The following is a 24,996-nucleotide window of genomic DNA, read 5'->3' on the forward strand; positions in this document are numbered from 1 at the left end:
CGCGTGTGGGATCTAGTTCCCTGACCAGGGATCGAACCCGAGCGCCCTGCATTGGGAGCGCAGAGTCTTATCCACTTCGCCACCAGAGAAGTCCCCCAAGCTGTTATTAAACCGAGGGAGGTGCCCGACCCGCGTGGGGCTGCAGCCGGGAAAGGTGCCACCCTCCCTCCGCTCCTCCCTTTCACCATCTGACCTGGAGAATCAACTTACAGGGGGTGTGGTCTCCGTTCAGCCTCGGGGCCCTGGTAGGTGGACTCTGGTGTCCCCATTTTATAGCAGAGATGTGCTCCAGAGGCCACATGGCCACCTTCTCCAAAGTCACCGAGTGGCAGAGTCAGAACATTACGGATTCGAAACCCTTTCCACACAGGCACCTCAAAGCTTCATTACTTGGGGAAGTGAGGAGGGGGTGTGTCAGCCCTGGGTGGGACCCGGTGACCCCTCCAGCCCCTGGTCCAGCTCCTCCCTCACCCCTCCCCCTCTGACGTGGGCGCGTCTCTAAGGAGAGAACGTCTCTGCCCCTGAAGCCCCTTGTATGCCCTCCTTTTCACCGGGGGGCCCCAGTGCAGCTGAGTTCCAGGAAACCCTGCCCGTCCCCCGGGGAGAAATTTGGGCATATACTCATCCTCCTCCTGGGAAGCAATTAGAAGCATAATTAAAATGTCGCCCAGGTCCCTCTGTCCCTAGATTGGCTCATTAGAGGTAATGAGGGATGTGGCTAAGACAGAGTTATGAGTAGGTGGGGTGGTGGCCCCGGGGGAGGGAGGGGGGATGGGCACACACCCAAGCCCAGCGGGAGTGATGGGGTCCCCCAGCTCTGGGGGGAATGGAGAGAGAAATGCACTGTTCAGCAAGGCTCAGGGGGATGGTACCTGAGTGGGAGCTGTGCCTCCCAGACATATTTTACCCCCCGCCCCCCATTCCACCCACATCCACTCACCCAGATTCTTGAGGGTCTGGGAACAGCCAGCCTCCCCAAGGCTGCAGACCTGCTTTTTGACTTGATGGGAAAGCACTAGCTATTTAGGGAGACCCAGGGGCCGGCTGGACCCACACTTTGGGAGCGTGCTTTCTGACTGGGGGCTCAATGGGCGCACCAGACAAGCATGGGATAACCGGGCAGGACAAGCCTAGCCACCAACTCTAACCTTGGTTTGCTGTGTGGACTTGGGCCAGTTATTTTCCCTCTCTGGGCGGCTTCAGTTTCTCCATCGTTACAGTCAGGCACTAGCTCAGTCGTTTTCAACTTTTTACCAGAAGTTCTGTTTGTCATGAGGTATACAAACAGACTGAACGAGAGCTTCCCTGGTTGGGGGGTGGATCCTTTCTCCCTCCCCTTTGTCTCTGAGTTTTGCCGGAGAAGCCTAGGGCCCCCGCAGGACACATCTTACCCTAAAGATGTTCTGTAGGGCCCCTTCTACCTCTGACAACTCAAAGCAAGAGCTGGGAACTCTTTCTGGGGAATCATTTAGTAATTTTAATTCAGATCGCAGCTAATACTTCCAAAAATGTGATGGGACCCCCAAAACCTTCTGCCTCAGGCAGGGCTGCAGTCATGGCCCAAAGATGCTCTGGGATGAGTCCCACCCTGGTCCAGCCATCACTGGGGTGTCTCCCCTCCGCCTCCCCAACTCCTCAAGGGGTTCTGCTCTTATTTGTTGGGTGCATGCTGTTCTGCACTGTTCACGTGATAAGGGCTGTGTGTTCTAGGACTGCCACTGGCCCACCGGGCTAGCAAGTGGAGGAGGTGGATATGGACCCACGCGTGGGCTCCAAAGCCCTTCCTTGCAATCGCTGTCCCAATCTGGTGATGTCCACTTTGGGGCCCGGAATGACCAGGCGGTGCCAGTGGCCTGCTGGGCAGAGCAGTGCAGAGAGAGGCCGAGCTGACAGCCCCGCCGGTAGGGGTGTGCCCAAGAGAAAGGGGGGTGTGCTTCCTGCCAGGCGAGGCGCTGGCAGCTCCAGGACCCTTTCAGCAGCTACTGCCACTTTGCATCATCCAAAGGGCCCCGCAGGTAGTGCCAAGTGTGCTGAGCAGAGCAGCCCCTGCCATTCCCAGGGTCACTCAGGGCTGGCCTCCATCTCTGTCCACAGCCTCAGGGCCTTGCTCCCGCTGGGGTCCAGGCTGGTCCCATAGGGCTCCCCTTCGACTCCATTCTCACACCCCAGCCGCCCCCTCCTCTTCACCAGGGTTGCACCATGTTCTCAGAAGAAAGTGCACACAAGGAATAGAAAAGGAATAGAGGGGTTCGGGACACCTGCGGGAAGGGGGTTCTTAGGATCTTCACATTTTAGGATCTGGTTCACCACCCGCCTCCACCCATTTTACAGATGGGAAGACTGAGGCTGGAGAAGGCGGCACTGGCCGAAGTCTGGTGAGTGGAGCAGAGCAGAGGCTGTGAGATGGACGGGGCTGGCTTGGCTCTGTGGTGTGACAGACGCGGGAAAGGCTGAGCCGGTAGACTGCGTGGGGCAGAGCTGGGAGTGCGGTCCTTGTCGGGGTGGCGGAGGGGGCGGGGTTGGCTATTTCAGGTGTGTGTCTGGCACCCCCACCCTTCCCTGGCTTACCTCGGCCTTCACACAGCAGCCTCCCAAATGCCCGGACTCCACACTTGGGCGGGGACCCTTCCTGGAGCAGCAATAACCTGCATGCAAAGTATCCCTGGACCCCGAAGACCCTGAGTTAAGATGCAGGAAAGCATGGATAAACAACAAGGTCCTACTCTATAGCACCGGGAACTATATCCAATCTCCTGGGATAAACCTTAATGGAAAAGAATATTAAAAAACCGACGTATCTATGTGTATAACTGAGTCACTTTGCTGCTGTACAGCGGAGACTGGCACAACACTGTAAATCAACTCTACTTCAACAAAAATAGACAGAATTAAAAAAAAAAGATGCAGGAAAGCAAAGTTAGGAATAAAAGCAGGAGAGCTTGTCTCTCTACTTCCCCTTTGCAGGCTTCTCAAGGCCCTGTGGCTTCCTGCCAACTGCCAGATGGGAGACTGGAAAGAAAGCTTTGGGGGAGGAAAGGTATTTGCAGGCAGATGGAGGTTGGAGGCTTTGCCTCTGAAGCCTGTTGCTCTTACACGCGGAGCTTCTGTTCTCCAAGACGGAGACTCCCAGGAGGGGACAGGAGGAGCCAGGGAGAGCTGCCTTCCCGCCGGGACTCCAACCCTGAAATGAACTTGCTCTGCTAAAAAAGGCCCGCCAAGGGCTTCCCTGGTGGTGCAGTGGTTGAGAATCTGCCTGCCAATGCAGGGGACACGGGTTCGAGCCCTAGTCCGGGAAGATTCCACATGCTGCGGAACAGCAAAGCCCGCGGGCCACAACTGCTGGGCCCGCGTGCCACAGCTACTGAAGCCTGCACGCCTGGAGCCCGAGCTCCACAACAAGAGAAGCCACCGCGATAAGAAGCCCGCACACCACAACGAAGAGTAGCTCCCGCTCGCTGCAACTAGAGAAAGCCTGCGCACAGCAACAAAGACCCAACGCAGCCAAAAATAAGTAAAATAAAATAATATCTATCTTTAAAAAAAACAAAAACAAAAAACATGCCTGCCAAGGCCACAGGGCTCTGCTGAATTTTCTTTTGTTTTGTTTTTACCCTGCTTTGTTCCAAAAAGGATTGGAAGCAGCTTACAAAAATACTTAAAATACAATAGGATAAAAATAGATCAGAGAGAAAACAAGCCTGGAACAAACAGTACAATGAACCAAGAGGGTGGTACCCAGAAATGTGCTCAAAGGTGGACTGAAAATTGGGCTCTGAGCTTCCTATCAGTCAAAGTGAAGAGGGAAATCCACCCGTTACAAGACTCACGAAGTCTATGAGGTTGGAACAATCCCAGAAGCAGCTTTTTCTGACACTGAGGTCTGAGAGGGATCCCTGTGAGATCTCTGAAGGGGACAGGGGTGGGGTCCAGTCAGTGTCTTCAAAACAGTCTCATAACAGATAAGGTCATGCGAACCCCATCAAGCTGCATTTCCGCTCAGGGTAAATCAAAGACTTAATGCCAGGGTGCAGATCAATAAAACCAACTCTATGGAGGGTCAGACCCAAGCCATCCAAGTCATTCATCCAAGAGATGCAATTTATTTATTTATTTATTTATTTATTTATTTATTTATGGCTGCGTTGGGTCTTCGTTGTTGCGCGCAGGCTTTCTCTAGTTGCGGCGAGCGGGGGCTACTCTTCGTTGCAGTGCACAGGCTTCTCATTGCGGTGGCTTCTCTTGTTGTGGAGCACGGGCTCTAGGTGCGCAGGCTTCAGTAGTTGTGGCTCGCAGGCTTTAGAGCACAGGCTAGAGTTTAGTTGTGGCATACGGGCTTAGTTGCTCAATGGCATGTGGGATCTTCCCAGACCAGGGCTCGAACCCGTGTCCCCTGCATTGGCAGGCGGATTCTTAACCACTGCGCCACCAGGGAAGTCCAGAGATGCAGTTTCGATTCTACCAGACAGAGCAGGATTTCTCAACCTCAGCACTCTCGGCATCTGGGGCCTGGATCATTCTTTGTTATCAGGAAACGTCCCGTGCCCTGTGGGGTGCTGAGCAGCAGTCCTGGCCTCTGCCCACGAGATGCTGGGAGCATCTCCCCAGTGGGCTGTGCCCTATGCTGATCCAAAGTGGCCCCAGACATTGCCAAACGCCCCCGCGGTAGTGAAAACCACTGCTCTTATAGGAGTGGCGAGACAGCTTTTTTCTTTTTCTTTCTTTAAAACAAAGGCCAATCTAAGACAAAAATGTTTTCAGGTCACATGTTTTTTATTCAAAGCACAGAAAGGCTTATGGAGTCCCACGGGGGAAAATAGATATACTTGCATCTTCAGTTACCTACTTTAATTGAGAAAACTGGCCCTTCTTCTTAGCCAGTAACATGTTACTATGTGGGTATTATTTGAGAAGCAGCCACACGGAGGTGGCTTTCTAATTTCTCATCCTGGGGTCAGATTGAGGAGTGTGCTGAGAAGGTGGTCCCACAGTGTGATGGTATTAGGAGGCGGGGCCTTGGGGAGGTGCTTAAGTTTAGATGAGGTCATGAGGGTGGGGCCCCCATGATGAATTAGTGTCTTTATGAGAAGAGGAAGAGAGACCAGAAAGCGTTCTCTCTCTGCCACGTGAGGACACAGTGAGAAGGCAGCCCTCTGCAAGCCAGGAAGAGAGCCCTTCAGCAAAAGCCAGCCATGCTGGTACCTGCATCTTGGACTTCCAGCCTTCCAAACTGAGAGAACTAAATATTTGCTGTTTATGCCCCGTCCGTGAATCCCGAGCTGACTGAGATAGTGGGTGAGTCCCCACGTGCTTGGAACTGTTCATCTAGATGGGGAGTCGTGGGCCAGAGATGGAATTCAAAGCCAGGCCAAGGAGTGAGAGCAAGGGCAGCTGGATGGATTTGTTGAATGCCCAACAGGAGGGAAGGTCAGGGTGGGCGAGCTTCTCCCTCCTGGGGCCCTGCCGTCACCCCCGCCCCCCACCCAGGGGTCAGGGTGGTTTGTCCAGGCTGGGAGCGGGGAGGGGTTGCCCTCTGCTTGCCCGCTTCTGCCGCCCACACCCCCTGGGCTTTGTACACAGCGTGGGCACCATTGACTCCCTGTCAACAGTCAGGCCCTGGAGGGTTTTTCCATCTGTACCCTGTCTGTCTGCCTTGTGACCCAAGAATCATTTAGCGATAACAGACCAGAGGGCAGTCTTTCGTGATGAAAATGGACTTTTTCTTCCCAACTCCATTGACCCAAAGGCAGGTCAAACCTGTGACCTTGACCCCAATCCATCAGAGTGAGTGCACGAGGCCGGGGCAGGGAGAACTAATCCATCACGGTGTCGGCAACCAGCTGGCGGCCTGTGTTCTAGAAAAACCTTCCTCTCCCTCCTCCAAGTGAGGGCGAGGGGCTCATGCACCCCAGGAGGTACACAGGACCATCCACCGGGATGCAGGAATAGATATTAGAACTTTGCTCATAATTATGGTTTATCTTGACTTTCTACCCTGAGCAGACCCAATGCTGCAAGGCCAGCTCCTTCTGTGACTCTCAAGGCCTCAGAGTCAAGGCCCTTCCCAAGCCACCAGCTCCTTGAACCTCTTTCAACAGCCGACCTGCCAGATTCAGCCCTGCAGAGCCGGAAGTGGTTTCCCAAATGCACTGCTGCTGCTGGGAACATTGTTCTTTACCACCTTGACAGCGCTCTACCTGTCTCAGCTGTGTTTCACATCCTCCCAGAAACCTGTCCTTGCCATCCAGGTGAGAGCTAAGTAGTCTTGTAGTAGTTCTGCAAATGCCCCTGTGTCCCACATTGTAGGATTCAACTGCCTGTTTATCAGTGACTTTCCCCTCTGTCTTCGTTTCCTTATTGTTACTGTACCAAATTACTACAAATTTAGTAGCTTGAGACAACACAAACATATTGTCTTATAATTCTGGAGGTCAGAAAGGGCCTTCACTGAGCTAAAATCAAGGTGTTGGCAGGTGTGCTTTCCTTCTGCAGGTTCTAGGGGAGAATTTGTTTCCTTGCCTCTTCCAGCTTCTGGAGGCACCTGCATTCCTTGGTTCATGGTTCCACCTTCCATCTTCAAAGCCAGCAGTGTAGTATCTTCAAATCTCAATCTCGGGACTTCCCTGGTGGCGCAGCGGTTAAGAATCCTCCTGCCAACGCAGGGGACACGGGTTCGAGCCCTGGTCCAGGAAGATCCCACGTGCCGCGGAGCAACTAAGCCCATGTGCTACAACTACAGAGCCTGCACTCTACAGCCTGCGAGCCACAACTACTGAGCCCGCGAGCCACAACTACTGAAGCCCGTGCACCTAGAGCCCGTGCTCCACAACAAGAGAACCCACCACAATGAGAAGCCCACGCACCGCAACGAAGAGTAGCCCCTGCTCGCCGCAACTAGAGAAAGACTGCGTGCACAGCAACAAAGACCCAACGCAGCCAAAAATAAATAAATTTATATTTTAAAAAATCTCAATCTCTCTCTCTCAGTGGAGGAGAAAAGCTACTGGGACATCCCCTGGGCCGAGACTGACCCCCCTGAGCCCAAAAGGTCCTGTCTCCTTGACTCACTGGCTAGAAATATAATCCACATGCCCACCCATAGGCCCGGGCATAGTCTCGGGCCTCAGGGGTCTTGGTCGTCTCACCGGCCTGGCAAGGGGTGGGGCCCTTTCCTGCACTGCAGCTTGGTCAGCTGGAAGGAGCGTGGCTTTGGGGTCATGCAGACTGAGCTGATGGTCTTTGGGAAGCTCAGGTAAGCCACTGAACCTTGGTTTTCTCGACTGTAGAAGAGAAAGAAGAATGCCTCTCTTTCTGGGGTTTTGTGGGAATTAGAGAGAATGCAGTGTACATGGTGACACTCCCCTGATGAAGTCCTAGTAATTAGGAGCAATGGTTGGGAGTCTAGGTCCCCATTCTGACATCTACGGACTGTGTGAGCTTTAAGCAGTTGCTTCACCCCTCTGGGACTTGGTTTCTTTATCTGTAAAATGGGCAGAAGCAACCTGAGTGGTTGCAGTGAGGACCAGAGGAGGCCCTGATGAGAAATGTGGGCAGGGTCATTTGTCCTGTTACTGGGCCCACGCCCCTAGGGAAGAGGGATGCCTTTTCCAGAGTAGAGTTTCTAGAACCACCGGACTCCCAGAGGCCAAGCTCCCGGGCAAAGACAGAGCAGGACCATCCCGGCTGCTGGACCTCGCTGCCCTGCACTTCAAGTGGCTACTAGGAGGCCAACAGCTGTCCCCGCCAAGTGGCATCTCGGGCACAAAGAGCAGTGGAGGGGGCAGGGCACGCTGGCTCATTATCCCTGGGCCGGAGCTGCAGCTGTGGGTCACCCAGGGCTCCTCTGACCTCCAGCCCCTCCCAGCAGCTCTCCAGCAGCAGGCCTGTCCCTACAGGACTTAGAGCGGCCGCTCCAGCAGCAGCTGGACAGCATGGAGTCCCCTGCCCCTCACAGCACCTTTTATCAGGGGCCTGAAGGATTAATACATTTGGAGAAGGGGTGGCCCCACGGACCCAGGGGCGGACACCTGGGGCCTCGAGCACCAGCTCATACTTCACGGCACGTACCTCCAGTGTCAGGCTTCCGCGTGGACTTCTCACTAACCTCAGCCCCCCAGGGAGGTCACACGTGGGTCCCCTTTTACTGATGCAGAATCTGGAGCTCAGAGGGGTGATTACATGACTGGCCTGGGGTGGCAGACTGGGGAAAGGCAGAACCAGGATGTGAACCCCGACCTGTCTGATGCCAGCCTGGCCCTTTCCCACCAACTCAGGTCCCGAGTGGGGAGTAAGGCAGATGCACCGGGGTGGAGGGGGCGTGGCCACACTCTGCCTGGAAGAGCACCGGCTGGGACTGATCCATGGCTGGGCCGAGCAGGATGACCTCGGCCAGTTCCAGGCAGCCAGAGAATTCCAGAGCTCCCCGCACCCACTGCTTTTCAGAGCTGTGCGTTTATAAAGGGAAAGGAGCTGGGTGATGATGATTCGGGAAATCTGAAGCCAGAGTTAAATGAGAACCTCATAATGATGGTGATTAAAAATTAATGCCACTGTTTGTGCAGTGATTTGTGCGTCCACTTTGCAGCCATGAATTAATTAAGAAATGAAAACACAAATGCTCGGCATCAGCTCCAGGGCGCAGAAGAGCAGACGGGGAGATTCCAGAGGGGACATCCCAGAGCCAGCCGGGCCCCCTGCTCCCAGGCCGGCCCCTCCTCCAGGCGTTGCCAGGGTTCCTCTGGCCTGGGGCTCGCTTTTTGTCTTTGCACAATGAGGGCGCTGGTCCACTTGGGAGCCGTGAGGTAGGAGTATAAATGGGGGGTGTCGGGTGGGCAGCTCCCCCAGTTCTGAGAGAGACAGAGGAGAAGCAAAGTGCCTGGGAGGTGGGAGACCCAGATCCGACTCCGGATTCAGATGCTCATTAGCTGTGGGACCTTGGCAATCACTCATCTTCTCTGCATTTTTATTTGCTCATCTGTAAAAGGGGTGAGGACTTCAGAAACTCAATTTCCAAGTGGGAAGGTGTATTCGTTTCCCAAGGCCGCTATAACACATGGCCACGAAGGTGGTGGCTTAAAGCAACAGAAATTTACGCTCAAAATTGAGGTGTCATAGGTTGTTTCCTTCTGGAGCCTCTTTTTTAAAAAAAAAAATTTATTTATTTATTTGGCTGCGCTGGGTCTTAGTTGCAGCATGCGAGATCTTCATTGCCGCGTGCGGGATGTTTAGTTGCGGCAATGCAGACTCTCAGTTGCGGCATGTGAGATCTAGTTCCCTGACCAGGGATCAAACCCCGGCCCCCTGCATTGGGAGCGTGGCGTCTTAGCCACTGGACCACCAGGGAAGTCCCCCTTCTGGAGCCTCTGAGGGAGGAGGGGCCCGTGCCTCTCTCCTGGCTTCTGGTGAGGGCGGCCACCTGTGGGGTCCCTTGGTAGCTCTACGCCTCCAGTCTCCTCCCGTCTTTGCGAGGCTTCTTCTCTGGGGCTCTTCTGTATCTCAGCGTCTCCGATCTCCCTCTCTTTTCTAAGGGCACAAGTCATGGGTTCAGGACTCACCTGAACTCCAGGATGATCTCACCTTGAGATCCTTAACTTAATTGCATCTGCAAAGACCCAGTTTCCAAATAAGCTCACATTCACAGGTACCAGGGGTGAGGACTTGGTGTATCATCCTGGGGGAGACAAGTCAACAGAAGGTATTTTGGGGAAGCAAAAACCATGCATGTGGGCTTCCCTGGTGGCGCAGTGGTTAAGAGTCTGCCTGCCAATGCAGGGGACACGGGTTTGAGCCCTGGTCCGGGAAGATCTCACATGCTGCAGAGCAATTAAGCGCATGCGCCGCAACTACTGAGCCTGCGCTCTAGAGCCCGTGCGCCACAACTACTGAAGCCCGTGCGCCTAGAGCCTGTGCTCCGCAACAAGAGAAGCCACCGCAGTGAGCAGCCCGCGCACCGCAACGAAGAGTAGCCCCCGCTCGCCGCAACTAGAGAAAGCCCGCGCGCAGCAAAGAAGACCCAACACAGCCAAAAAAAAACACAACCATGCACGCAGGACGCTGTCACTCTATGGCAGATAAACGGTGAGGCAGCGGGAGGAGGGAGTCCCTGGAAGCCACACCCTGTGCACACCTTCTGGGGTGGGAGCCCGGGGTGGGCGTGGGACCCTGGCTGGGAGAGGAGGGGAGCTGCGGGGCTGGGTGTGGATGGAGGGAGGGCTCTTCACGGGGCCTCCTTCCTTCTCCGCCCTCCTGATGAACTCTTCGGGCCACCAAGGTGCTGAGAGGCACTCCCGCTGATGTCTCCGGGGCTGTAATTCTCACTTTTTATCATCACTAAGTGGTCTCCCCACACTCCATTCTTCAGGGTGCTGTGTGCTGCTCTCCTAGCCCTGCAGGAGCTCCCCGCTGGCTTCGTGATAAAAACCGAGCCCTGAAAGGCACTCCAGCTTCGGGGCCCTACTTCCTTCTCCAGTCTTGTCACCACACTGCCCTTCTCTAAACCCACGCTTCAACCGAACCAAACCCTTGACTGTGCCCCCGGCCTGCCACGTTGCTTCGTGGCCCAACCCCCCATCGCCACCCGTCTCTCCTCCGAGAGCCCTCCCGCCACCCCTCCCTGCCCCTGCACAATGAGCTCCCATCTTGGCGTTTGTCCCTCTGCTACCAACACCTGCCGTGGTAGAACCGTGCTGGTGAAAGTCTCCCCCACTTGACTGGGCCATCCCTGAAGGCAGGGACACAGTCCTTTGTTTTGGGGTCCCCAGTTCCTGGCACAGAGATGCTCTGGGATGTTTATGGAAGGAGATCACCAAGAGACCTGGGTTTGAATTCCATCATTATCACCTTCCCAGCCACGTGCCCTTGGCCTTGCTGGGCCTCCATGTTGTAGCTGCGCCCTGCCAGGTTGGCGGGCAGGAGCCTGACACGAGCCTGTGTCCACAGATGAAGGTGTTTTGGAGACTAATCAGTGTACATGAAAAGGGCCCAAAGAAGCAAGGCCGCCTACCCCAGGGACCCTCCGCCCCTCTGCCTCCCTGGGGTGCAGCTGGAGGGAGCTCCCAGCTTCTGGAGACTCCGGGATCCCTTCCCTGCCCCTCCCAGCCCCGCCTGGGCTCCAGGTGTCTATCTCTCCGGCCGTTTTCCTTTCTGATCCAGGGTTCAAAAGAACAACGAGGGCTTCCCTGGTGGCGCAGTGGTTGAGAGTCTGCCTGCTAATACAGGGGACACGGGTTCGAGCCCTGGTCCGGGAAGATCCCACATGCCGCGGAGCAACTGGGCCCGTGAGCCACAACTACTGAGCCTGCGCGTCTGGAGCCTGTGCTCCGCAACAGGAGGGGCCGCGACAGTGAGAGGCCCGCGCACCGCGATGAAGAGTGGCCCCCGCTTGCCGCAACTGGAGAAAGCCCTCGCACAGAAACGAAGACCCAACACAGCCATAACTAACTAACTAACTAACTAACTAACTAACTAACTAACTAACAACGAGTGTGGGAGCCACAGCCAGGCGGAAACAGAAGCCAGCCCGCTCCCTCTTGCTGGCCCGGCCGCAGGCCTACAGGGCGCTGCCCGCCTCGCCCTGCTGGGTCCAGGAAGGAGGGCGCTTGGGTGGCGGGCATCCCCTCCCCGGCAGCTCTGAAACCTCGGCTCCATCGGCAGGGAAGGCCCGCTGGGGGCCAGAGCAGGGGAAGGGGGAAGCCTGCCCCAGTTACAGCCCGCAGCTGCTCCTTGGAAAGCCTTTTCCGACGTCCCCAGCCTTGGGGGCAGGGGTGGTGTAATAATGATAAAACAACATTTGCATAAAGATTTCGTTTACAAAGCACTTTCTCAGGGGTGGGAGGCGCCGGGGTGGCGGGTGGAGCCCGGGCTGCGAGGCCGCGGCCTCCGGTTGGTCTCACCTCCTCCCCACCCCCCGGCCCAGCACGGGATCGTGTGCGTGGTAAACAAAGCGCTATTCATCCCACTGTTTCCGAGTTCTCTGGATGTCGGTCCTTTTCCCTCTCTCCCGTGAAGAGCTCACTCTGGCTTGTCACTCAGGCCAGAGGAGGGGCGTCAGGAGTCCCAGAGGGAGGGCTGGGCTGGGGCCTGATTGAAGGGAAATGCGGAGGCCGGAGTGGGGCTCCCTCCTTCTGCACCGCTCGCCCCGCCCCCAGGCTCTCCGGCTCCCGAGCGCCAGCTCCCGCGAATCAAGAAGACTCAGCACAGCCGCGCCGGGTTTGGTTTCTGTCACTCTCCTCACAGCTCACCTGTGGCTGTGTCTTTACATTAAAAGTACGAACACGGGCTTGGTAACGTCTGCATGGGCGTCTTTGGGAACATGCAGAGATAAGCAGCGTGTGGGGCTTTGTTCATCCTTCCCCAGCAGCACGCACTGGGAGTGGGACTTATGTACAGGTGGAGGGGACTGGGGCCCTGGGGTGTCTGCACCTGCATCAGGTGACTCCTGTCTAGCTGTGCCTGGGGAGTATAGCTCGGCAGTCAGCCGGGGTGATGGAGTTCCGCATCAGAGCCTGGCCCCTTAAGGGCCTCTGATGAGCTATATTAGGCCCATCTGCGGGGGGCTTGAGCAACTTTTAGTAGCCCCAGCAGGAGAGAGAGGATGCAGGAGGTCATTGCAGGGCTGGAGCAGATCACCTTCACCTTCGAGAAGGATGTAGAGATGCAGAAGGGCACTGGACTCCTGCCTTTCCAGGGCATGGACAGTGAGTGAGGACGGGGACCCCGCCGCCCCCCTCCCTCCCCCCGCCCCCCGGCCTTCTCTGCAGGCCCCTCTGCTTGGCTCCCTGATGGGGCGGCCCCTTCTCTCTGCCGCTCGCCAGGGAGAAGGAGCGGGGGGCTTGGGCCCACCATCTGGGATCCCCAGCTTAGCCCCTCGCTTCTCAGGCCCCCCTCTTACGTCCTTTCCAGGACTCCAAAAAAAAAAAAAAAAAATGGGGCTGGCTTCTGGGCAAGCAGACCCAAGAGAGGTAAATTGAAAGAAGTTGGGAAGAAGCACACTGGCCTCCCGAGCTCCCAGGCTGGCCTTGGGCCCCTCCAGCACCTCCGTTTCAGAGTTGGGGGGCTTAGGTGTGGAGGCTGAAGGCGGGTTCCTGAGGCCGGCATCCCAAGGGCCAGGACTTGAGGACCCCCAGGCCCAAGCCTTGGCGGGTAGAAGGGAGACTTGCTGACGGAGGGGTGAAGGCCCTTTGACAGCCACAGCCTCTGGGGAAGCTACCCCCCTCCTTTGCCTTCTTCTCCTTCCAGAGTCGGGCTCAGCTGTGTGCAGCTTCTTCGCTAAAGGGCTCTGCGAGAAAGGTCGGTCAGCAGGTGGGCCTGGGGTCGGGGGTGGGTGGCAGCTGGAGCTGTCTAGGCCACACGGGGTTCAGCTTGGCCTGGAATAGGGTGTTGGATTTGCACCTGGGGAGGGGAAGGTAGGACAGGGCAAAATTTTAGTCTTATAAAAAGTAGGCAAAGGGCAAGGTGGGGGCTCCATCCAGAAGCCTACCTTCCCCCACACCCCTAGGATGTCCCTGATTCACTAGCACTGATTAGGGCAGGCAGGGCTGCCTGGAAGGAGACATTCCCTTCTTTCCGCCTTGCTGGGGGTGGGAGTGTTTGTGGGTGTCAGCTGTGTGCTCCCAGGAGGCCTCTGACTTCTTTATTTTCCCCCAGCTGGGGGAGTGGTTTCCTTCCCCCTACTCTTGTCCTGCGAATTAATTTGGGACCTGCTCAGCTGTTCCATCCATTTCTTTTTTTTTTTAATATAAGTTTATTTATTTATTTGTTTTTGGCTGCATTGGGTCTTTATTGCTGCACGTGGGCTTTCTCTAGTTGCGGCGAGCGGGGGGCTACTCTTCGTTGCGGTGAGTGGGCTTCTTACTGCGGTGGCCTCTCTTGCTGCAGAGCACGGGATCTAGGCACGTGGGCTTAAGTGCTTGTGGCTCGCGGGCTCTAGCGCGCAGGGTCAGTAGTTGTGGCGCATGGGCTTTAGTTGCTCCGTGGCATGTGGGATCTTCCTAGACTGGGGCTCGAACCCGTGTCCCCTCCATTGGCAGGTGGATTCTTTTTTTTTTTTTTTAGCAAATGTATTTATTTATTTATGGCTCAGTTGGGTTTCTGTTGCTGCGCACGGGCCCTCTCTAGTTGCGGCGAGCGGGGGCCGCTTTTCGCTGTAGTGCGCGGGCTTCTCATTGAGGTGGCTTCTCCCGCTGCGGAGCACGGGCTCTAGGTGCACGGGCTTCAGTAACTGTAGCTCGCAGGCTCTAGAGTGCAGGCTCAGTAGTTGTGGCGCACGGGCTTAGTCGCTCCGCAGCATGTGGGATCTTCCCTGACCAGGGCTCGAACCCATGTCCCCTCCATTGGCAGGTGGATTCTTAACCACTGCGCCACCAGGAAGTCCCTGCATCCATTTCTTGTGTCCTAAGAAAGCTCTGGCCACAGTCTCTGAGACCTGTTCTTAGGTCTGAGACTGGCCACAGTCTCTGAGATGCTACAACAAGCATCCTTATTTCTCCCCCATCCCATTGTGGCTCAACAATATCCTCTTCCGTGGGGACTTCCCTGGTGGTCCACTGGTTAAGACTCCGAGCTCCCAACGCAGGGGGCGTGGGTTTGATCCCTGGTCGGGGAACTAAGATCCCTCATGCTACGCGGTGTGGCCAAAAAAACAAAGCAAAACGGAAAAACCGCTCTTCCAAACCCTTCTCCCCAAAAGCAGCGCTTCGGGGGGTGTGGGGTACCTGACTGAAAAGTAGCAGCTCTCAGCTTTTCTTCTGGCTCCCGAACCACTCACGGGCTCTTCCGATGGAAACCCAGTTGCCCCCAGAAGTCTTGCCTCCAATTTGGGGGTCTCCAGTCCCCCCTAGAGATCCAGGTTAAGAAACTCAATGAGTTTAGGACCTGCTTTTGGGATCCAAGTGATTTTGTTCTTGGCAAGCTGGGAGGCCAGGAAGGGCCCAGGCATGGGGGAGACCTGGGGCCATTTTTGCCACATGCCTCGTCCGTGTTTGGGGCAGCCCTGGATGATGGGTTGGGAGGGAAATGAGCTTGTCGGTCACTCCAGGCTTTGTGAAGCCAGGACTAGTGATGCCTCCTGGGCTCCTGTCTCCTCAGCTTGGTCCATCCAGTCTCTAGAACAGTGGTTCACAGAGATACCCTCTTGCAAAGAAATAAAACTGTTCTTAGGTCTGGAAGGTCAGACCCAGGCAAGCCAATGGCCAGGGCTGGAGGGTAAGGCTCTTTAAGAAGAACACCTCCCCAGCACCCCACAAATTCTATCGGAGAGGTGGCCAAGCACGAGACGGGCCCTGCTAAGAAACTGAGGGGTGTCCTTCCTGCCGACGGCAAGACCACCTGAGTGAAGATGACAGAGAGTGAAATATAGCGTTTCCAGTTCCTTCTGAATTGTTACCAAGCTGGCTCCTACGTCACCATGTTAGATCTCTGGAATCAGGAAACAGAACATTTGGTTTTTTGAGACGTGAATTCAACAGGTCCTTTATCAGCCTTACTTTGTGCTGGCACCTTGCTAGGATGGGTGGCGGCTCGGGGGGCCAGGGCTGGAAACCAGGGCTCTGCTGTCTGGTAGGAGCACCTCATCAGGCTGGAGGGGAGGGGTGCAGAGGGTGCTGCAGAAGGTGTCCTGACAGCCTGGGGGCTCCCCGGGGTTCGAGAAGGGCCAGGGCACCATGCCAGGCAGAGAGGGCTTTGAAGCTGTGTTTTAAGCCGTGTCTGGCCACCAATTCTAGCCTCCCCCAGGCTCCAGGGGAAGGGACGGTGGGACTTCCTTCCAGGGGTGAGCTGGGCTCAGGCTCTAGGCGAGGGGGGACCCCAGCTGGGTGCTCTGGTGTCCCCAGGGAAGCTGTGCCCCTTCCGGCACGACCGAGGGGAGAAGATGGTGGTGTGTAAGCACTGGCTCCGGGGGCTGTGCAAGAAGGGCGACCAGTGCAAGTTCCTGCACCAGTACGACGTCACCAGGATGCCAGTGTGCTACTTCTACTCAAAGTTTGGTCGGTAATGCCCCTTCCTGGTGCCCGCCCCCCCACCCCGGAGGGAAGCAGTGGGGGCCGAGGGATGGGATGAAGTCTGGGAGGGGCCCCCAAAGGAGGCCTCGCGTGTCCCAGGTTGGTAGACCAGGCCACGGAGGCCTGCTTCTCCAACCCCCTAGAAAAATTGGAGCTGTCCTCTGAGCCCTGCTTCACTGCCCCAGCAGGCTCAGGCACACGCAGCCGGTCCCGCCGAGGGAAGGAGAGGGCTGGAATCAAAGGCTGAATTGTTGCCCTCCCTGGTCCACTCCCGGCTAATGACACACCCAGACTGGCTGTCTGGAAACGAGCCTTGAACAGGCCCTCTCTCAAGCCCCGGGATGGGCTGGGGTGGGTCGGAACCAGTGTTTCCCAAACAGCAGGCACTTTAACGGTGCTCCACGTCCCCGCAAAGCACCTGCCCCATCGACGCGCACCATCTTGCTATTTTTAACTCTTCTTTTAGAAGAAAACTTTACATCGCTTCGGTAAATGGAAAACTAGCATCACTGATTGGCAATAGAAGGTCACTGTAAACGGGAGATCACGAGCTTCAGAAGTTCGGCCCCTGAAATGACCTTGTGTGGTCAGGTCTGGACCCGCATGTCACCCCCTTCTGACTCAAGTCTTTTGTCATCTGAGGGGCTACATAGGGGGAAGCCAGTGCCGGGTTAAGAACGGGATCTGTGCATGTGTTTCAGGTCTTATCTTTCTCCATAAACTTTTACAGTTCAGTGCTTTTCAGAGCTGGAAGGAGCCTTAAGGATGATCTAGTCTAGTAGTTTTCAAACTGTATTCCGAAGAGGGACTTGGAGGGAGAGCTGGGCCAGCCTCCAGGGACACCTCTGACTGAGGCGGCTTGGCTTTGAAACTTCGGGGGGCTGCGGGCAGCTGTTCCTCATTAGTGTCCATGGTGGGGGGCATTCCTGGGTATCCAGGAAGAAGGCACCCCGCCCCCCAAGGTCAGTAAGAGCTTCCCCCAGGCTCAAGTTCTGTTTCCTGCGTACTCCTCGGACTTGAGACCTGGCGGTGGCAATTCATGAGGGTTGCCCGCATGTGCCCCTTGTAAGAAAGGACAAAGTGTATATGGAGGCTGGTCCCCCTTGGGCGTCACCTAAAAAACTCTTAATTTAAAACGCCACTTTATTCTTTCAAAAACCTTGGTTGGCTTTCTTTTGGGGATTGGGGACGTGCTGGGCACGGATACGGGAATAGAACTGGGTCCGCTCTGCTCTCAAATAATCCCTCCTGTGAGGGCGGACGTATACACCGGTGGTTACAGTAGGCAACACGTGTTTTTGCTCTTGGAGTAAATGAATGAATACCTTTTTCTAATATCAAAGCATAATTACAGTTCTCATTGGAAGTAAATCGTTTTACTTAAAAAATACTGTTGGGGAGATGTAGGAGTGGGAAAGGGCAGTTGAAAGGAGCTAGGGAGCCCGGGGGCTTTGGCTCCTGGATGTGCTCGTCGCAAAGGTACCTTGGGCAGGGGGCTCTGACAGGCAGACGGGCGGGTGGGGTGCGGTGCCACCTGCTGGCCGAGAGAGGAACGCACAGCCGGCACCCAGGCCAGGGTGGAAAAGCCCACCTCCGTGCACAGAGGACCTCCCACAGTCTCCTTCTGTCCCATGTTCACCAGCCCCCGGGGGGACGTCAGTTCCATTCCTCACAAGGATGGAGCCCAGAGTTAGCACTGTACCGAGAGCTGCGCACCAACAGCAGGAAGAAAACCCTTTATCAATATGAGGAAGCGGGTGGAAATGGACACGTTTCTCCTCTTTGAGCCCTGGTGTCCTCTTTTGAGAAATGAGAGAACTGGGTAAGAGTGGGGTTGAAACTCTGGGGAAGGAGTGGTACTCTTGAAGGTTCAGGTGAAACCTTGCTTTGCACAAGCCCAATGTAAAAAATAGATCTCTTTGGAGCTGCTTGGAAACCAGTGGAATTGACACTAATGGAGTTCCTTTTGGCTCTGAAAAGCGCTAAATTGTAGGCTTTAATTAATTAATCAATTAATGCATTGAAGTTTAGTTGATCTACAATGTTGTGTTAGTTTCAGGTGCACAGCAAAGTGATTCAGTTATATATATATATTCTATAATATATATATATTCTTTTTTCAGACTCTTGCATTATAGGTTATTACAAAATACTGAGTAGAGTTCCCTATGCTATATAGTAGGTCCTTGTTGTTTACCTATTTTACATATAGTAGTGTGTATCTGCTAATCCCAAAGTCCTAATTTATCCCTCCCCTCTTCCCCCTTTGGTAACCATAAATTTGTTTTCTATGTCTATGCATCTATTGCTGTTTTGTAAATAAGTTCATTTGTGTTTTTATTTTTCTTTAGATTCCACATACAAGTGATATCATATGGTATTTGTCTTTCTCTTTCTGACTTACTTCACCTAGTATGATAATCTCTAGGTCCTCTATGTTGCTGAAAATGGCATCATTTCATTCTTTTTTATGGCTGAGTAATAGTCCACTGTATGTGTGTACCACATCTTCTTTATCCATTCATCTGTCAGTGGACATTTGGGTTGCTTTCCTGTCTTGGATACTGTGAATAGTGCTGCTATGAACATAGGGGTGCATGTATCTTTTCAAATTATAGTTTTCTCCAGATATATGCCCAGGAGTGGGATTGCTGGATCATATGATAACTCTATTTTTAGTTTTTTGAGGAACCTGTTCTCCATAGTGGCTGTACCAATGTACATTCCCACCAACAGTGCACCACGAGGGTTCCCTTTTCTCCACACCCTCTCCAGCATTTATTATTTGTAGACCTTGATGATGGCCATTCTGGCCAGTGTGCGGTGATACCTCACTGTAGTTTTGATTTGCATTTCTCTAATAATTAATGATGTTGAGCATCTTTTCATGTGCCTACCGGTCATCTGTATGTGTTCTTTGGAGAAATGTCTATTTAGGTCTTCTGCCCATTTTTTGATTGGGTTTTTTGTTTTTTGGATATTAAGCTGTATGAGCTGTTTGTATATTTTGGAGATTAATCCCTTGTTGGTCGCATCATTTGCAAATATTTTCTCCCATTCTTTAGGTTGTCTTTTTTGTTTTCTTTATGGTTTCCTTTGCTGTGCAAAACCTTTAAGTTTAATTAGGTCCCCTTTGTTTATTTTTGTTTTTATTTCCATTACTCTAGGAGAAGGGTCCAAAAAGATACTGCTGTGATTTATGTCAAAGTGTGTTCTGTCTATGTTTTCCTCTAGGAGTTTTATAGTATCTGGTCTTCATGTAGGTCTTTAATCCATTCTGAGTTTATTTTTGTGTATGGTGTTAGAGAATGTTCTAATTTCATTCTTTTACATGTAGCTGTCCAGTTTTCCCAGCACCACTTATTGAAAAGAGACTATCTTTTCTCCATTGTATATTCTTGCCTCCTTTGTCATAGATTAATTGACCATAGGTGTGTGGCTTTCTTTCTGGGCTTTCTATCCTGTTCCATTCATCTGTATTTCTGTTTTTGTGCCAGTACCATACTGTTTTTTTTTTAAATTTATTTATTATTTATTTATTATTTATTTTTGGCTGTGTTGGGTCTTCGTTTCTGTGCGAGGGCTTTCTCTAGTTGCGGCAAGCGGGGGCCACTCTTCATCGCGGTGCGCGGCCTCTCACTATCGTGGCCTCTCTTGTTGTGGAGCCCAGGCTCCAGACGCGCAGGCTCAGTAGTTGTGGCTCACGGGCCCAGTTGCTCTGCTGCTCTGCGGCATGTGGGATCTTCCCAGAGCAGGGCTTGAACCCGTGTCCCCTGCATTGGCAGGCAGATTCTCAACCACTGCGCCACCAGGGAAGCCCCACCATACTGTTTTGATGACTGTAGCGTTATAGTGTAGTCTGAAGTCAGGGAACCTGATTCTTCCAATTCCACTTTTCTTTCTCAAGATTGCTTTGGCAATTTGGGGTCTCTTGTGTTTCCACACAAATTAAAAAAATTTTTTTTGGTCTAGATCTGTGAAAAATGCCATTGGTAATTTGATAAGGATTGCATTGAATCTGTAGATTGCCTCGGGTAGTACAGTCATTTTGACAATATTGATTACTCCAGTCCAAGAACACGGTATATCTTTCCATCTGTTTGTGTCATCTTCAGTTTCTTTCATCAGTGTCTTATAGTTTTCAGAGTACAGGTCTTTTGCCTCCTTAGGCAGGTTTATTCCTAGGTATTTTATTCTTTTTGATGTGATGGTAAATGGGATTGTTCCCTTAATTTCTCCTTCTGATCTTTCATTGTTAAGTTGTAGGCTTTTAAGGAGGATGAGATTGGAAACACTCACCAATTCTCTATTTGAATGAGGTGAAAACAGGGCTGAATCTTCCCCCTTTGTTCCTTCAGAGCCCCTGGGTCCCTAAGGGGAAGCTAAGAGGGCTTAGACTCCCTCCCCAACTCCTGTGGTCTATGCAAACAGGGCTGGCTCCTCCTAGGAGCCCGGGGTCTTGGTCTAATCCCCAGACAGATTACAGCACAGGCTTTGCGATACTACAGGTTTCCCTCTGTGTTGCATTTATCTTAATCCCTGTGCCAACTTTGAAGCAGTGCTCTGCTCTTCTTGGCATTTCCCCCAGAAAGAACTGCACCCCTTTACTCTGGAAGCCATGTAGGTTTCATCATAGAGATGAAGCTTTCACCACGTGCATGGCAACATCTTCACGCAGCGTCTATGTCTTCCTGGATCTTAAGCTGCTGGCTCTGGGTCTCCCCTTCCCCATCTCTCCTCGTTCCTTCCTCCCAAGTAGCCTCTAAATACCTCTGGATATCTGGCCCTGCCCCAACTCTTCCAGATGTGTGTATTCACACCCAAGTCCCGCTTAGCCAGTATGATTGTGATCTGCCTTTCTTAGGTTGCAGGAAGGTTTAGAAATATCTTGCTGTCCTCAAAAATCTGCTGACCACCAGAAGGCAGATAAGTGGCTTATATGCAAGGGGCAGGGTCAATCTTGTTCCAGGAGGGCGGAAGTGACTGCAAAGATGAACCCACTTATGCACAAAGAACACTGGGATTTTCAGGTGGCTGCAACAACAAGGAATGTCCCTTTCTCCATGTGAAGCCGGCCTTCAAGACCCGGGACTGTCCGTGGTATGACCAAGGTTTCTGCAAGGACGGTGAGGCCCTGACAGAAAGAGGGCTCTAGGGGACATGGGGGAGCAGGATTTGGGGGGAGTCTCCCGGCAGGGGAAGGATGAACATTCCTGATGCAGCCTGTGGAGGTCTGCCCCAGGTTGAAATCCCACAGCAGGCCTCTCTGTAGCTCCCCCCAGCCTCCCTGCAGTGGAAACCCTCTGCGGTACATGATGGGCTTCTTGGAGCAGGCTCACTGCGGTTCAAATCCCAATGGCTTCAGAATGTATTGACCGTGTGACCTTGAGCAAATATGAAAAGGGGACCAGCTCCCCTGAGGGCCATTGGGCCGGGTGGAAGTAGGACCCCCTTGGGCAGCCCTGTGCATCGGGTCTGACCCATAGGAGACACTTCTCTGTTCCTTTTACCCATCTGGGTGTCATGTAAATACATTTCACTGTGCCTATCTGGCCAAACTTCGGAGGCAGGGCCCCCATCAGGGTCCCCGTGCTCTGAGCACCGCCGTCCTTTCTTTTCCGGTATCTGGGTGTGTTGTTCTTACTGAGCTCCTGGCAGCCCTGGTTCGGGGAGGATTTTAGGGGAGGGAGGCTGAAGGAGGGTTAGTAAGATGTGTGATTGGTGGGCCTTTGCTCAGCCAAACCTTCTACAGCTAAGTAAATAAAAGCATGCTACACTCCATATCCATGTAAGTCCTCCAAGACAGCGTGTTAGGGACACTTCTGACGCTACTGTTTCAGGCCTGGCCAGCTGACACCTACTCCCACACATTCTGAGGTGCCCTTTCCCATCTCAGTCATGTGGCTGGGAAGTTGGTGCTTCCGCTTGCCGGTAAGCTTTGTTATGTGTGTTTCCCCTACTAGCTAAAGAAGATCCTTCTGTTTTCTCTTTGCCCAGCAGGTCCCCTGTGTAAATATCGCCACGTCCGCAGGATAATGTGTATTAACTACTTAGCTGGCTTCTGCCCTGAGGGACCCAAATGCCAATTTGCACAGTAAGTGTGACTCCCCCCGAGTGCTGGGCCCACTCTCTGGCTTCTAGACCTAGATCCTTCTGTACCTTCACTGGCCTGAGGTGGGGAGTGAAGCGTCCGGCGAGCATGTACCCACAATGTTCTCGCTCACCCTACGCCCAGCCCTCCTGGTGCTGTCGGCTGCACTGAACTCTAGCCCATCCTGTTAGTGCCTGGCCATTGCTGGGGATGGGTGTATAGCTCTTAGAAACAGGAGTAGAGACATTCAACACCTACCCGCCACCCCCATCCTCTGCAATTCTCCCTGGCTGGGGTGCCGGCTCCTTTCCCTGTGGGGCTCTGAGAACAGGAAACCTGCATCAGGCTCGTGCAGAACATGTTAATGAGCAGGCAGTGTGTTTGGAGGGTGGTTAGAGCCCGGCTGTAACTATGTCTCTCCATGCCTCCCTCAGTCCCAAGATGAATCTTTTATTCAACCCAAGTTACCTGAAGGTGAGTGCAGGAAGGAGGGGGACAGATGTGGCTCACTCCTTTACTGCGCGGTTCCCTGGGGAACCCTTGCTCCCCAGCCCTGCACTATTCCCAGATGCCCTCACTCTCACACCATCTGCTCCGAGTACCTATCCTGGGAAAGGCACGCATACGGGGTCGCTCCTCCCAGACCCCCTCGCACCTCCATCGTCTCTGCTTCAGGCAGAGCTTCTCGGCCCCTGAGGCTTTCCTTCTCCTTAGCCGCATAACACATGTGTGGTTTTTATTCAAGAACCTGGGGTCTAGCGGAGGACTTGTGGTCCAGAGTTGTTCTGAATCAGGGCCATCCTGGTTATGCCTGGTCCCTATGGGAACGGATCCTCCTCCCACTGATATCAAGTCTTGATATGAGAGCCTCCATCCCGGGTCAGCAAGCCACAGCCTGCAGGGTCAGATCTGGCCTTTTGCCTGTTTCTGTACAGCCTGGGACCTAAAAATGACTTTTTAAAGGTGGTGACAAAAAAATCCAAAGTAACATTTTGCGATGTGTGGAAATGAAAATTCCAGTGCTCATAAATAGTTTCACTGGAACAGGGCCAAGCTAATCATTTACATACTGTCTCTGTTCTCATGCTTACGATGGCAGAGTTGAGTAGCTCCAACAGAGACCAGATGGCCCGCAACGTTGAAAATATTTACTGTTTGGGCTTCTGCAGAAAATGCTTGCTGGTCCCTGTGGGGATGTCTGCATGCTGGCCTGCCAGTAAAGTCTGACAGAGGCCAAAGAGGGAGCACGAACGCTGGGGGGAGCAACTGAGCTCTTGTTAATTAGGGGTTCTGTACACAGCCCTAGGCTGGGACGGCGCTGGCACAGGAGGAGGGCGAACCCTGCTGGTTCCCAGTGGGATCGCTGAGAGCGGGTGGGAAGCGATCGGCAACACTGGGGAATTCACAAGCCCATTTCTAACGTCCATCAAAAGGTATGCTTTCGGCAATTAAGGTGTAAACGGAGGCATTTCACCACCTGGTTTCAGTCTGAACGCCTGGCTGGAGTCCCTGCCCTCTTTGTACACGGGGAGTGTCTATAATGTTCCCTCTTGGCTTCACTTTCTCTGCAGCTTGTCACCCGGCCCGTGGGTTCGGCACTGCCTGCTTCTGCCTGGGAACCTCACGAGCCCCCTTCCCCGAAAGAGTGTCTGCTTCTCCACCCTCAGGTGAGGCCCCAGGAGCCCCCGGTCACTTACTGCCTGGGGCTCAGGGCCCTGCAGCGGGGCCCGTGTTACAGGGTGCGTGGTGATGAGCTGGGCTACTGCTCCGTGTTACAGGGTGCGTGGTGATGAGCTGGGCTACTGCTCCGTTGAGGGCCAGACGAGGGGTGATTAGCAAGATAGAAGCGGACTGAGGTTTAGGAGTGCAAATTAAGAGAGAATGGGGGAATTCAGCTGGTAGACCAAATTGTTCCAATTTCAGGGTCTCAGTAGCCTCATCTTATTTGCATCTCCTGCCAGACAAGACTGTTTCTTTCTTTAAAAGGCTACTAAGTTAAACATCTTTCATGCACGATTTTGCTGCCTAACGATCCGATCCCTTGAGTTATTTATACATAATAGCCTCAAGACGTGGCACAGTCGGGAGCGGCTTGCTAAGGAAGGGAATGTCACACCTTACATTTCTTGGTTGCTATCTTCTGGTTCCTCAGGAAGAAAATCATGTTTTACACTTTCATGAGATGGCCTCTGAATTGTCCTGACCTTTGCCTTCTCTAGTCTGCAAGAGAATTGTACTATCAGGCCTTGCCTTCCTCACACGATGGATTTCCTGGTCTTTATGCATCCATAGCCCTGTTCTTTGGGTTAGTGACGGTGGGGCTTGAATCTCAAGGCCTTTTTCAGGCCAGAAATGGAGCTTCATTTATGAGCAGAATCCATCAAGTTCCTCAGAAAGCCAGCTAACCATCTCCTATGGGTGCCCTAGACAATTTAGGATTTTTCTGTTAGGATCTGAATTTACTAAAAGTCACACCATTAACATTTTCTCTTGTAGTGTTGAAAGATGAGCCGTTATGCCAGTAAGTAAGAGTCAACTGGTAGAACTTACCAAAAAATACCCCTGGTCGGTCTGGGGAACTGAAGGACCTTCTAGTGAAGACGCCCAAAGGCCATCCCGGGGGATTGTGTTCTCAGCTAGCCCACTGCCTGCCTAACCAGGCAAGGAGGTGCAGAAGCAGCCTGTGTTTCAATTTCCTCTCCTCCTGTGAGTGAACGAGCTCCTGAAAATACAGCGGGAGCGGAGGCTGACTGAGTGTGGCAGGGACGAGTTATTCATAAAACGGGGGAGCACAATGTACGTAAAACCAAAAGCTCGAGTATATGGGAAACAGTCACTATCCTCTGCTCAGCTCCCGTCCTGCCGCCAACACTTCTGGGCGGCACGTGGACTTCCTGTGCACACGGCCTCAGC

At 53.5% G+C, this 24,996-nt stretch overlaps 1 protein-coding gene across 1 annotated transcript in view; it reads left to right on the forward strand.

Moving 5' to 3' along the window:
- The first annotated feature begins 12,589 nt into the window (after positions 1-12,589).
- The window catches only part of CPSF4L (cleavage and polyadenylation specific factor 4 like), a 12,969-nt gene continuing 562 nt past the window's right edge, over positions 12,590-24,996 (forward strand). Inside the window, exons 1-5 of the mRNA XM_057535855.1 lie at positions 12,590-12,692; positions 13,234-13,284; positions 15,825-15,977; positions 21,023-21,118; positions 21,993-22,086. Coding sequence (XP_057391838.1) covers positions 12,590-12,692; positions 13,234-13,284; positions 15,825-15,977; positions 21,023-21,118; positions 21,993-22,086 — 497 coding nt within the window. The remainder of the gene's footprint in view (positions 12,693-13,233; positions 13,285-15,824; positions 15,978-21,022; positions 21,119-21,992; positions 22,087-24,996) is intronic.

The sequence above is a fragment of the Balaenoptera acutorostrata genome, chromosome 20, assembly GCF_949987535.1.
Source record: "Balaenoptera acutorostrata chromosome 20, mBalAcu1.1, whole genome shotgun sequence".
Lineage (NCBI taxonomy): Eukaryota > Metazoa > Chordata > Mammalia > Artiodactyla > Balaenopteridae > Balaenoptera > Balaenoptera acutorostrata.